General features: G+C 42.2%; 1 protein-coding gene across 2 annotated transcripts in view; it reads left to right on the plus strand.

The window, feature by feature from the left end:
* Positions 1 to 13,926, plus strand: part of LOC124623186 (DNA helicase MCM9-like) — a 163,755-nt gene that overhangs the window by 71,005 nt on the left and 78,824 nt on the right. For both annotated transcript variants that reach the window (XM_047148990.1, XM_047148992.1), the window contains 2 exons: positions 1,669 to 1,885; positions 8,417 to 8,650. In XM_047148990.1, the coding sequence (XP_047004946.1) occupies positions 1,669 to 1,885; positions 8,417 to 8,650 (451 nt within the window). The remainder of the gene's footprint in view (positions 1 to 1,668; positions 1,886 to 8,416; positions 8,651 to 13,926) is intronic.

A 13,926-nucleotide genomic window follows, 5' to 3' on the forward strand; every position in this document is an offset into this window, starting at 1 on the left:
AAATGGACATTGGAAATAAAATGTTCAGATGTCATATATTTGTTCTGTTGTAGAGGCTATGTAGCAATGATGCTCAGTACATCATTATTGTAAATTAGCTGTGGTTTGTGCTGTATAATTTTCACCACAGTGGCACTGAATTTATGTATTTCCACCTTTTGTAGAAGGAGATCATCCTTCACAGTACCCAGAAGAGTTGGCATATTATCAGTTTGATGAAAGATCACTTTTACATGATGTTGCTTTGTGATTCTGGTAATATTTTTAGAGAAGTTCCTAATATACTGAAGGAAATCTGTAGATTCACATCATCTCTTTCCTCTTCCTGTGGTTGGTTCTGATTTATAGAGCTTTCTTAATCTGATAAGAGAATCCATTGCCCCTCCTTCCCCTGAATACAGCCCCTAGGCTTACTAGGTCATCCTGGGAGCTGTCATTGTCAGACACTGCTTAACCCATGTGAAATGAAGTTATAACGACACTCACAGTCTTTGAAGGAGGGGTGCAGTTGGACGCCTTCAAGTATAAATTTGCATGGATGTACTTACAGTACACAGAATTCCTCCTTCAGAGAAACTAATATATCCCTTTCTCTTTCCATTCCAAGATAAACCTAATATTCCCATGAATGGATTTGAGATACTCTGTCTGCTCCAGCAATTTATTCTTTTCATGGGATTGCACTAGGAATGTGTCATTGATGTGTGTGTCCATTCTTAAACTACCGTAATAAGAATTTGCTCTTCAGAGAGGTGGCAACACGTAGGAATACTGTAAGTTTGTTGAAAAGAATGGTTATTAAAACGTAAGTAAATGTTAGCTCACGCTGCATTGGTAACTTACAAATCACATCACCACAGAACTGTGAAAGGATTAGGGTTCAAAAACTGTTCTTTAATTGGAACATTGACTGTGTGTGTGTGTGTGTGTGTGTGTGTGTGTGTGTGTGTGCAGGATTTAATAAAAGTCTGGTAAGGCAACTGAATTATCTCTGTTTACCAGTTTAACCTACAACTCCATGGTTGCTTTCCGTCTTTCTTTTTCTTTTATTTTTTTCCATTGTTAATAAAGGAATTTTTTTTATTAAATGTCCATAAATTGATTGAAACACTGCAGTTGTATTGCTTTTAAGAATAAATCCTACAAGTCAGTTGCCGAGTCCAGTGACGACCTGTACCACATTGCATAATGTTGCTCTGTATAATTAGCACTTGCCAAAGTTGCACATTGCGAGCTTTCTTGGTTCAGAACCCTCTCTATCATAATTAATAAAACCCACAAAGGGTATGTTTTCATGGACATATAACTTTATGTAAGTATACACTGTAAATAGTTCTGTTACCTTTATAGAATGCCAGACATCATCAAGTGATGCTAAGTTATATGACTGTTAAAATAGGCATAATGTATTTTGCTGATAGGTAATTTTGGTGATATGATAATCTATATTATCTTTATACAAATAGCCCACCACAAAAGACATCATGGACACAGTTTCATTTCTCTTATATTTCATAGCTTGTTTCTTTATTCTGCTTCTGCTTCTTCTTCTTTTTCTTCATTTATTTTTTTCTGTTAATTTTGTAGTGTTTAGTTAGACAGATTATATTTAGAAGGCACTTAAGAAACATACATTTCTGTTTCATTGTACCACCAAACAAATTTTAGTGGTACTGTACTGAGAAGATGGCGCAGTATAAATGGTGGAAATCGGTGTGATATTGAGCTAGTGCTTAAAGGCAATTACTTGGAAGTGTGCAATGAACAAGCTTCATCGGTTTTGATAACACAGGAAACACATGATATGTTTTCAAAATTCTGGGAGGAACATGCTCGTGAGCCACTTGTAGGCAGAAATTTAATACTGGCTTCCATTTGCCCACAGGTAAGACAGCTTTTTTCTCTTAACATTTTTAATGCAATACATTTTTATTGTAATTGGCACAAATAAAACAGGATTTGATAATAATTTGATTTCTGTTTTCCTTTTTCATACACTTTATGTATGAGAGCAATGTCGTATATTTGGCACACTTTCCTTTTTCATACACTTTATGTATGAGAGCAATGTCGTATATTTGGCACACTTTCCTTTTTCATAAACTTTATGTATGAGAGCAATGTCGTACATTTGGCACACTTTCCTGTAGCCTCAGTGCTACCACTATGAAGTGTCAAGTACATGGGTAGTCAAAAGTAAAGAGGAGGAGAATGCTGAGGAATGAGAAAAGAGAATCCAACATAGAACATTTGTGATGTGTCCAGAGTAGGAAGTAGAAAAAGGTGAGATGACAAATGAGGCCTTTTGTAGGAATAGCAGGCAGGAAGTAATGTCCACACCGAAAAATGTCAGAAACTAAAGGTCCCAGCAGTTAAGGGAGAAATGCATAGAAAAGAAGCGAACTAAAAGCAAAAGGCTGTTAAAAAGAATATGTTTTGTTGGAGAAAACAAAACAAGCAAGTAAAAGCGAGAAGGGATTAGGTGGTGGTATGATGTTACTGAACGTTAGGTATACTGGAGAAATTGCAGGTATATAGTTCATGTGAGAAAAGGTACAGGAGATGCAGTTGGCTTCTATAGGGAAACAATTGTGAGTTCTGAGGTCATCCAAACATGATTGATAGGGGATGTATACAACATGTTTGAAAAATAGTGATACACATTACAACAGAATGTAGTATTGGTCCTCAAAAAGCTCTCTACCCTGCTCACTTCCTACTCCTGTCTTGGAGTACCACTGTCCACCACCTTTCCAACAACCTCCAAACCTCCTCCATGTCCCCTCATACCTGACAAACCCTATCACGCACGCGTCCGGCCATCCTGATTTAGGTTTTCCGTGATTTCCCTAAATCGCAACTGGCAAATGCCGGGATGGTTCCTCTGAAAGTGCATGGCCAACTTCCTTCCCCGTCCTTCCATAATCCAATGAGAGCGATGACCTCACTGTCTGGTCTCTTCCCTCTAAACAACCCAATCCAGCCCTATCTCACAAACCTACTACATTTACCTCACCCTCCTAAAACTCCTTCCCACCACTACACACAATCCAGAAGCTAAACAGACCCAAAATACAGTCATGAACCTTAGCCGCACAGAAATATCAGTCCTTTCCAAAGGCCTCAACTTTTGCCCCACTCCCAAATTCAGTCATGCAGGACTTGTTAAAGACCTTCCCTCCCTCTCCCTCTCCCTCTCCCTCTCCTGGTCACTTACCCTACCAATCAGACTCAACCAAAGACCAATGTTGAACCCTGCCTAATCAGTTCACTCCTCCATCCAACCGTGATCCACCCCCACTGCCCCCAAATCTTAACCTCAAACCTTGCCTCACCATCATTCCCCAAATCTGTCAACATGTAGACGAACTTTACATCAACAGAAAGAACCACAGTCCACAATCTAAAAACTGATCCCAACCTTATAATGCTACCTGCAGACAAAGGCTCCACCACTTTTGTTTTGAACTGCAAGGGTTACCTGGCAGAAGGACTCCACCAGCTGTCAGATACATCCACCTACAAACCTTGCCACAGTGACCTCATTCCAGAAACCCAGCAGGATCTCCAGTCGCTCCTCAAATCCTTAGGCCCATCCCAGAATCTCTCCTCGGAGTCCATCTCTCTGCTCACCCCTACCACTCCTACCTTCTAGATACTTCCTCAAGTCCATAAACCCAACCACCCAGGACGTCCCATTGTGGCCTGTTACTGTGCTGCCACTGAGAGAATCTCTGCTCTTGTAGACCAACACCTTCAAACTATTACCCAGAACCTACCCTCCTGTATAAGAGATACCAATTATTTCCTCCACTGACACCCCACAGTTACTGCCCCCTTACCACAGTGTCCTGCTCATCACTGCTGACTAACATCCCTAATGTCCATGGCCTTACCGCTATTGAACACAACCTTTCCCAATGCCTGACAAATTCCAAACCAAAAACCACTTTCCTAGTCACCATGACCAGCTTTATCCTCACCCACAATTACTTCCCCTTTGAGGGCATTACCTACAAACAAATCAGGGGTACAACTCTGGTCATCTGTATGGCACCATCCTGTGCCAACCTATTCATGGGCCATCTAGAGGAATCCTTCCTAAACACCCAGAATCCTAAACCCCTCACCTGCTTCAGATTCACTGATTACATACTTGTGATCTGGATCAAGGGCGAGGACACCCTATCCACATTACTCCAGAAGGTCAACACTTCTCCCCCATTTGCTTCACCTGGTCCTACTCAACCCAACAAGACTTCTTCCTAGACATTGTCCTCTACCTCAAAGATGCCTACAACAGCACCTCCGTCCGTTTCAAACCTACTAACCACCAGCAATACCTCCACTTCGACAGCTGCCAAACATTCCATACCAAGAAGTCCCTTCCATACAGCCTAGCCATCTGTGGTCATTGCATCTGCAGTGATGAAATATACCAAGGGCCTCACTGAAGCCTTCACGGACCGTAATTATTCTCCCAACCTTGTACAAAAAACAAATCTCCCGTGCCTTATCTTCCAGTCTCTTATCAGCTCCCAAAGTCCCACTATCCGGTCATAGAGGAGCATTCCCCTCGTAACTCAATACTATCCAGGACTGGAGCAACTGAATTACATTATCCACCAGGGTTTCAACTACCTCTCGTCATGCTATGAAATGAGAAATGTCCTTCCCACCCCTCCCACAGTGGTATTCCACTATCCACCTAACCTACACAGTATACTCGTCCATTCCTACACAACCCCTGCTCCCAACCCTTCACCTCATGTCTCATACCCCTGTAATAGACCTAGATCCAAGATCTGTCCCATATATCCTCCCACCACCACCATCTACTCCAGTCTGGTCACATTTGTCACCTGTCCCATCAAAGGCAGGGCTACCTGTGAAACCAGACATGTGATCTACAAGCTAAGCTGCAATCACTGTGCTGCATTCTATGTGGTCATGACAACCAACAAGCTGGCTGTCTGCACGAATGACCACTGACAAACTGTGGCCAAGAAAAAAGTGGACCACCCTGTTGCTGAACACGCTGCCGAACATGACATCCTTCATTTCAGCCTGTGCCATATGGATCCTTCTCACCAGCACCAGCTTTTCTGAATTGTGCAGGTGGGAACTTTCCCTCCACATGGCTGCCATACCCTCTCTCCACCTCACCCATGTGCGCTCTCCAGCTGCACTTCACTGTCTGCCACCATAACCCTACTATCCCTCCCCCTCCCCACCACAGCCTCCTCCTACCCTCACCCAGTCTATTTTTGATGAAGACCGTACTGGCCGAAAGCTTTGTTTGTGACAGTCTTTTTGTTGTGCCTGTCTGTGACTCGGCATCTCCGTTATATGATGAGTAGTAACTTTCTTTTTCATAATATTGTTACATTCCATCCTGGGATTCCCATTGTTTGAAAACTAGAAGAAAAGTTCATATAATGATATGTCAGAAAACCAATAAATGTTGAGATAAGGGTTGTTGAAGATCTGGACTTCACAGCATACATTTTATTTACAGACGGAACAGGACTCAAAAGATATGGCATAGTAAATTACCACAATATGCGCATGTGTGCAGATGCAGACCTTCAAGCAGTTGTGGAGGTTATTACAGAATGTTACCATTGAATAAAGACAATGATGTGGTTTATGTATGACAGGGTACCTCTCCATTTTCAACATTTCACCAGTAAAACGTTGGTTGAGGACATCCAGTAGCGTGGCTTCCCTGTTCACAGAACCTGGATTTTGTGGATTTCTGACCTATTGACAGTGTGCAGATGTTACAGGAGCAAGTGACCTACGCATATGATGCATTATGAATGGAGTCAGGTGTCTGTGAAAGATAGTGTGACTCAGTGTGAAGGAGGCCTGAATGGTGTTCAGGATGCGTGGGAACCACATGTATCGTTGCTTGTAGTGTCTGCTTTTATGTAAGAGGCAGATGAAGAAAAAGAGGACAGATTGGCCCACATCTCAATAGATAATGGTTTTTGTACTTTTCTTCTAGTTTTAACCAAAACTACCTCCTGTAGGATTATGTGACACTTCTTTTTAATCACCCTGTTACTGGATTTCCAGTTAGGTTCATTATTCTACTCATCATCATCTTGGACAGTTTCCAGCCTCTGGCTGGGTATTCATGGAACATAGGCCTCTCCATCGTCTTCTGTCTTGCCGCCATCTCTCTGTCTTCACCTTTGTCCAGTCTTCTCCTTTCTTCTGGGTGCATTCCTCTACTCCTTTCAGCCATCTGTCTCTCGGTCTTTCTCTTGGTCTCTTTCCTTCCAGTTTCATCTCTTGTATCCTCCTGCGTATCCTCTTCTCCTCCATTCTCTGAACATGTCCATATCACCTCAGCCTTGATTTCTCTATCTCCTCCTGTAATGGTTCCACCTTCATTAACTCTCTGATCATCTCATTTCTTAACCTGTCTGTCTATGTCACTCCAGTACTCTTTCTCAAGAATTTCATCTCACTAGCTTGTACTTTGCTTCTCTCTCTTCCTTTCATAACCCTGCACTTTGCTTTTCTCTCTTCCTTTCATAACCCAGGTTTCTGATGCATATGTCAGGATCGGGACATAGTATGACTGGTATATTACCCATTTACTGATTTGGGGTACATCCTTACTCCATATCAAGTTTCTTACACTCTTCCAAAATACTTCTGCTTTTCTTCCCCGCTCGTTTATTTCTCTGTCCTTTTTTTTCATCTTTGTGTATGAGGCTTCCTAGGTACTTGAAACTCTCCACCTGCTCTCCTCAGTCGTTCCTCACCAATTGTTAGTCCCTTTGTTCCACTCAACTTCTTTCTTGTTGTGATAATCATCTCACTCTTACTTATATTAAATTTCATCCCATATTCTTGTACTGTTTGTTCCCATACGTCCAAGTACTCTTGTACTTCCTCCTCCTTATTCCCCATATCATCAGATCATCTGCAAACATCACAGCATTCATCTTTCTTTCACCAATTACTTGTACTACTGTACTAATTATATCATCCATCACTACAGTGAAGAGTAATGGTGAAAGTGCACTTCCCTGCCTCAAGCCATTCCTCTGTTAAATCCAAGCTGGTATCTTCTTCCCACTTTCACACAGCTCACACTTCCCTTATCCTCCAAATAATCTGTTTTGCTACTCCTCTGTTCTCCAAGGCTTTCCTCACTTTGCTTCTACTTACACTATCATTCGCTTTTTCAATGTCCAGGAATGTCATTAGTAGATCTATTCCATATTCATAGTGCTGTTCTTGCAGTTGTCTTACAGCAAAAATTAGATCCACTGTGAACCTTCCTGTTCAGAAACCTTGTTGCTGTTCTCTCATTCTTCCTTCTAATTTTGCCCTGCACAATGATTCGTCAGTGTTATCCCCCAGTAGTTCTTGCACTCTTTTCTATTTCCCTTCTTAAAGATTGGGACTATTCTTCCAACCTTCTGGGATCATCTTCTGTCACCACACAATTTTCATTACTTGATGTAGCCATTGTATACCCATCTCTACACTTAGCTCATCCAGACCTGCTGAATGCCACTTGCCGAATGCCTCTTCCACTTCTCCCCATGTAAGGTCTTTTTCTATTTGCTGTTCCTCCTCTTTTTTTTCTCCTCGGCTTGTTCCTTTTCATCCAGGTCTCCATTTGGCTTCAGGAGTTCTTCAAAATACTCCTTCCACATATTCTTGAGTTCCTCCTTATTCTCTAAATCTTGTCCACTTTTGTTCACAATTTGAGCATAATCTGTCATACCGTTCTTCCTCTTACTTTTAATCATCCCATACAACACCTTTTTTGAACCTTCACTATCCTCCTCCATCATTCTGGTCCACTGTTCCATCCACTTTCTTCTTTCCTCCGACACCACTCTTTTTGCTTCTTTCTTTCTTGCTTGTCTGATACTCTTCTCTTGTCTCTACTGTTCTCTTCTGGAACCATACCCTAAAGGCTCTATTAGTCTACTATTTTGCAGAAAATACTGTAACGATATCCTAGTGCTGTGAGTGATAGTTCCAGACGAGGTCATTGACTGGACACTGATGATATAGCTGTCACTGTCAAGAATATTTAATAGAAATGCTTTTGTTATTCATCAAACATTGTTCAGAAAAATGGAAGAATTGTTATAACTGAAAACATGGAAATGTGTGTTATAATTATAAGATTTAATTGTCTGCTCAAAACTGTGAAATGGAAGGTGTTTTGTAGTTAGGCACTTGAGCTCTGTTATTATTGTAGTTGTTCAAAAAAAGCTTGTAGTAGTTGTATAAATTTTACTACGAAGTTAATTTCTTTGGTTATTGAACATTAGTCACTTTTATGCATAACAACTTGTTTTTTATTTGAGCAACAATTTGGAACCAGTATTTAGATTGTAACTGGTATTAATTTTTATAATGTATCTCAAATGAACAGGTGTTTGGGCTATACATTGTCAAGTTGGCAGTTGCGGTAGTATTGTGTGGTGGAGTCCAACGTGTGGACAAATCTGGATGCAGAGTTAGAGGTGAATCTCACCTCTTACTTGTGGGAGATCCTGGTACAGGCAAATCACATCTATTAAGATTTGCTGCTAAAGTGTGTCCTCGTTCCGTTCTTACAACTGGTGTTGGCACGACTTCTGCTGGATTGACTGTGAGCGCTGTAAAGGTAAAATATTGTTCAGTGGTATCTTACATGTGTCAGTAATTAGAGTTTCTATATTTTAATTGCCTATTTGTTATGTAGTTTGTAGAAGGAAGCTGTGAAGCAATTTGATACAGGAGATAGGGTTGTGATACTAACCTCACCATACTGTAGAATAATAGATTTTTTTATACAACTAACAAACTCGTGCAGATACATTTGGACTGTCCAAAGTCACTTATATCAGTGCTGTCATTTTAGCCACATATTCTGTAACAACAATGTAAATAGTCAATTAGTCAGTAAACCAAGCAAAAATTATGCATCTGAGCCATAATTGAAGTTATTCAGAGATTGTTCCAGAGTATGAGTAAAGTGGCATAGCCAGGTAACACATATTTTGTAATCAAAGTTACTTGGAGGCAGGAGGGCGTGGGAACTGCAAGTTCATGCTCTGTCACACTAAACACACAATAAACAGTCAGCATTGCAAAGTCCACTCGTAGAGGTGATTTGGATAACAGCAAATGAGAGGGAGACTGCTGCTGGCAGTCCTTATATTTGGCCTGTTGTGGAAGCTCATGTGACCAGCCTGCAATATTGGCCTTGTTCCTCCCACAGACATCCTTGCCGGACTTATGCAGCATCAGTATGCAGTTAATCCCATAAATTATATGGGAGTAGGCATTAGGAGTGATCTAAAATGGAATGACCATATAAAATTAATTGTCGGTAAAGCAGATGCCAGACTGAGATTCATTGAAAGAATCCTAAGGGAATGCAGTCTGAAAACAAAGGAAGTAGGTTACAGTACACTTGTTCGCCCACTGCTTGAATACTGCTCATCGGTGTGGGATCCGTACCAGATAGGGTTGATAGAAGAGATAGAGAAGATCCAAAGGAGAGCAGCGCACTTCATTACAGGATCATTTAGTAATCGCGGAAGTGTTACTGAGATGATAGCTAGACCCCAGTGGAAGACTTTGCAAGAGAGACGCTCAGTAGCTCGGTACGGGCTTTTGTTGAAGTTTCGAGAACATACCTTCACCGAGGAGTCAAGCAGTATATTGCTCCCTCCTACGTATATCTCACGAAGAGACCATGAGGATAAAATCAGAGAGATTAGAGCCCACACAGAGGCATACCAACAATCTTTTTTTCCACGAACAATACGAGACTGGAATAGAAGGGAGAACCGATAGAGGTACTCAAAGTACCCTCCACCACACACCGTCAGGTGGCTTGCGGAGTATAGATGTAGATGTGGAGAATATGTCCGTATCATCCATCTGCAGGTTAATATACCTAATATCAAGAGTCCTTTGCAAAACTGGTCAGAAAAAAAGACTAGATCTGAGAGAGAGAGAGAGAGAGAGAGATAGACTATCTCTCTTTACACCTTTTTCAGGCTATCTCAGAAATTAACTACAAGAAAAGTAGGGTCAACTGTTCTAACAAGAAACTTTCATTTCTTCCAGTTTGTTCTGCAGAAGTCAACTGAATTATCAAACTGTTACAGTAACATTATATTAAGTCAGTTTCCAAACCACTGCCACAATTTCAAGAACTCCAGATATCAGCTAAGAGCAGTAAAGAATTTAAGGCTTATCACACTTAAAGTACTATTTGAACTCCAGCATTACTACACTGTTAATGTGCTCTGTAAGTCAGTGACATAATGTGCGTGAGAGAGTTTTGTGCTTGCAGTATTCCTGAAAGCCATCTGTGACAGAACATGCCTTTGAAAATCATCTCCGTACTACAAATAATAATACTTAGGTTGTCTGATGAAAAATTTGTTTCTGGGTGTTGCCATGGAAAAATAAAAAATGCTGTGATTTGCATTTTCTCTACAATTCTCAATAAAGACGGCATAACACGCCTCAGCAGAGTTAAAGTGGGCTTGATAGAAGTGAAGTGAGAGAATAACATTTGTCACATTGTCCTTTAATTTTCCTACATTGATGTTAGAAGTTGACCCATTTTATTTATTATGCTTCCTGTTTTGTGGAAGACACTAAATGAATGTTCTTTCAAACACATAATTTTGTATAAGCTGCTGTGTTTGGCTTTACTAGTAGTTGTTTCAGCTGTAACAATATTTTCTCTGCAGATATGGGTTTGAGGGGATTCTAGCCTGAAAAGACCCAGTGAAAACGTAGAAAAGCACTGGAATAGGATAGATATTGCTTTGGTCAGATACTGGACTCACATTTGCTAGCACAGCAGTATTTGCTAGCACGACAGTTCAAATCCCTGTCCAGCCATCCAAATTTAGGTTTTCAAACACTGGAATCTCCATGTTGGAGTATCAGCAATTCAAACAAAAGGTAGATTGCTACTTACAATAAAGATCCCACATTAAGTTGCAGGCAGGCACTACGAAAAGACACTTACGCATTGACTTCCGGCCAAAACCTTCATCACAAAAGGAAACACTCCACCCATCCACTCAAGCACGCACATCTCACGCACACATGATCACCATCTCTGGCAGGTCAGACCAGAATGCAGCTGTCATGTAGAATGGAAGCAACAATCTGGAAGGGGCAAGAAAGGGAAAGGGATAGCACGGCACAGGTGGGGAGAGAGAAGACCACTGTCTGGTGAGTGTGCAGGGACTAGACTGCCGACAGCAGCAGTGTTGGGAGGCTATGAGGTAGGGATTTCGGGAGGGGGGGGGGGGGGGGGGAGAACAGGAAGTGGAAAAGGAGAGGAGCAGGGAAGGGGAAAGGTAGGCAGGGTGTGTTGGGAGAAGGCAGCACACAGAGGGAGGGAGACGAGAATGAGGAGTTGAGGTGATGGAGGGATGGAAACTGTTGGGTGAAGGGTGTAGACAGTAGGTTACTGTAGGTTGAGGCCGGAATACTTTTGGGAGCAGAGAATGTGTTATAAGGATAACTCGATCTGTGCAGTTCAGAGAAGCTGGTGGTGACGGGAAAACCCACATGGCGTGGATAGTGAAGCAGCCATTGAAATCAAACCTGTTATGCTCAGGTGCATGTTGTGTCACTGGATGGCCTACTCTGCTTTTGGACACAGTTTTGTGGTGGCTGCTCATCCTGATGGACAACTGGCTGGTAGTCACACCAGTATGAACAGTTGTATAATGATTGCAGAAGAACTCTTATTTGTTGTGGCTGCTTTCACTGGTGGCCCAGTCTTTGATGGGGTGAGATAAGCTTGTGACAGAACTTGAATAGGAAGTGCTGGGCAGGTCTTGCACCTCGTTCTCCCACAGGGATATGATTCCTGTGCCATGTGGTTGGGATTCGGGATGGCATAGGGATGGACTGAGATGTTGTGGAGGTTGGATGCGCGACAGAATACCACTTCAGGAGGGGTGGGAAGGCTCTTAGGTAGGATGTCGCTTATTTCAGGGGACGATGAGAGGTAATCGTAGCCCTGGCGAAGGATGTGGTTCAGTTGTTGCATTCCAGGGGGTATGGGTGATAAAGAGGACACTCCTATATAGCTGGTTCTTGGGAGTGGTTGGAGGAATGGGGGTGTGAGGGGAAACAGCGTGGAAGATTTGTTTGCAGACTAGGTCTGGGGATAGTGCTTTCCTGTGAAGGCTTGGTGAGACCCTCAGAATATGGACAAGGCAGTTCTTGTCACTGCAGGTACACCATCCCCCAGTGCCAAGGCTGTATGGGAAGGAATTTTTTGTGTGGTAGGGATGGCAACTGTCAAAGTGCAGGTACTGTTGTTGGTTGGTGTCTTTAACATAGACAGAGGTGTGGATGGAGCCATCAGAGAGGAGGACATCAACATCCAGGAAGGTGGCACACTGGGCTGACCTGCTGAAGCAGTTGGGAGAGAAAGTGTTGAAGTTGTGAGGGAATGAAGATAGGGGCCTTGGCCGTGAATCTAGATAGTGAAGATATCATTAGTGAACGTGAGCAAGACTAAGGGTTTGGTGTTTTGGGAGGCATTGGAGGCTCCAATGCAGGTGCCCATGGCTGTGCTGTGGATTTGTTTGTATACCTTCCCTTCAAAGGAGAAGTAGTTGTGAGGTAGGATAAAGTTAGTAATGTGTATGAGGAATGAGAAAGTATGTTTAGAGTCTAAAGGAAATTGGGAAAAGTAGTATTCAGTATTGGTAAGACCATGAGCATGAAGTGATGTTGATGTATAGGGAGGTGGCGTTAACAGTGATGAGTAGGTATCCAGGAGGTAAAGGGGTGGAGATGGTGGAGACTTGGTGAAGGAAGGGGTTGGTACTTTTGAAGGCTAGATTGTGGGGATTTGGTTGGAGGTGCTGGTCAATGAGGGCCAAAATTCTTCCAGTGGGGGCATAATAACAAGCTACACTGCTAAGTTTAACTTCATCGCACTATTTTGACACTAAAACTACTAGGTTGATGACGTTGGCAAAAATCATAAGCAGGAAAGTCGACATGAAGTGATCCGGACAAATCCAAGATGGGATGAAACCGAATGACAGACCCATCAGACACCTTTTGTTGTGCCAATTACATGCAGTTACTCTTGGTAGCAAAGTACTTACCGCCAAGCGTAAACATGCATCATTTTCCTCTCAATTCTTGCTCTGAGGGAGATAGGCATACTGATAGCTTGCTGATGCACAGAATACCTAATGGTAAATCAATACTTAAATATACAGCTCTAAAACCAGTGTTATATTTGCAATATGTGCCAGTATTTTTATAGGCCAGTAGGTCGATATTTTTTTCCGTCGATATATCGAAGGCCAATAATGATATTTTTTTAAATATGAATATATCAGATTCCCCATAGTTTTAAAATATCGGCAGTCCAAAGTGGAACATGACAGCAGGTGAGAACCCAAATAGAGGAGGTGGAGCAGTGTCTCTGGCTGATGCCAGCAAGAAAAACAGTAAAATCTCCTCTGCAGTAAAACCCTGTGGATATATTTTTAACTGGGTCTTACAGGTACAAACCATGTGCTTGGCAGAGATAAACAAATAATGACAAACACAACACTTTATTACTTCAAGAACACAGATACAGGAAAACATGTGCCATGGAGTAGCTGCACTACTAATCCAAAATACATAGGCTGAATGTCAACACATGACTGAAAGCGAAGCTGGCCAGGCCTGATTCTATAAGCTGTCGGCTGGCCGGTAGGGTGCACTATGGAAAGGCTGCATCTGATAGTGGAAGGCTCTGCCAATGCTAGTGTCTAGTGGCTTCCATAGCACTCCATACAGCTGTGCGCCCAGGTCACGAGAGTGGAACCTTACGTGATCACTATTGATGAAAGCCCAGTCTGTCACTCAACACTGTGACTGTGATTAGCTTCCTTGTTCAAA

This window comes from Schistocerca americana, chromosome 7 (assembly GCF_021461395.2).
Source record: "Schistocerca americana isolate TAMUIC-IGC-003095 chromosome 7, iqSchAmer2.1, whole genome shotgun sequence".
Classification (NCBI taxonomy): Eukaryota; Metazoa; Arthropoda; class Insecta; order Orthoptera; family Acrididae; genus Schistocerca; species Schistocerca americana.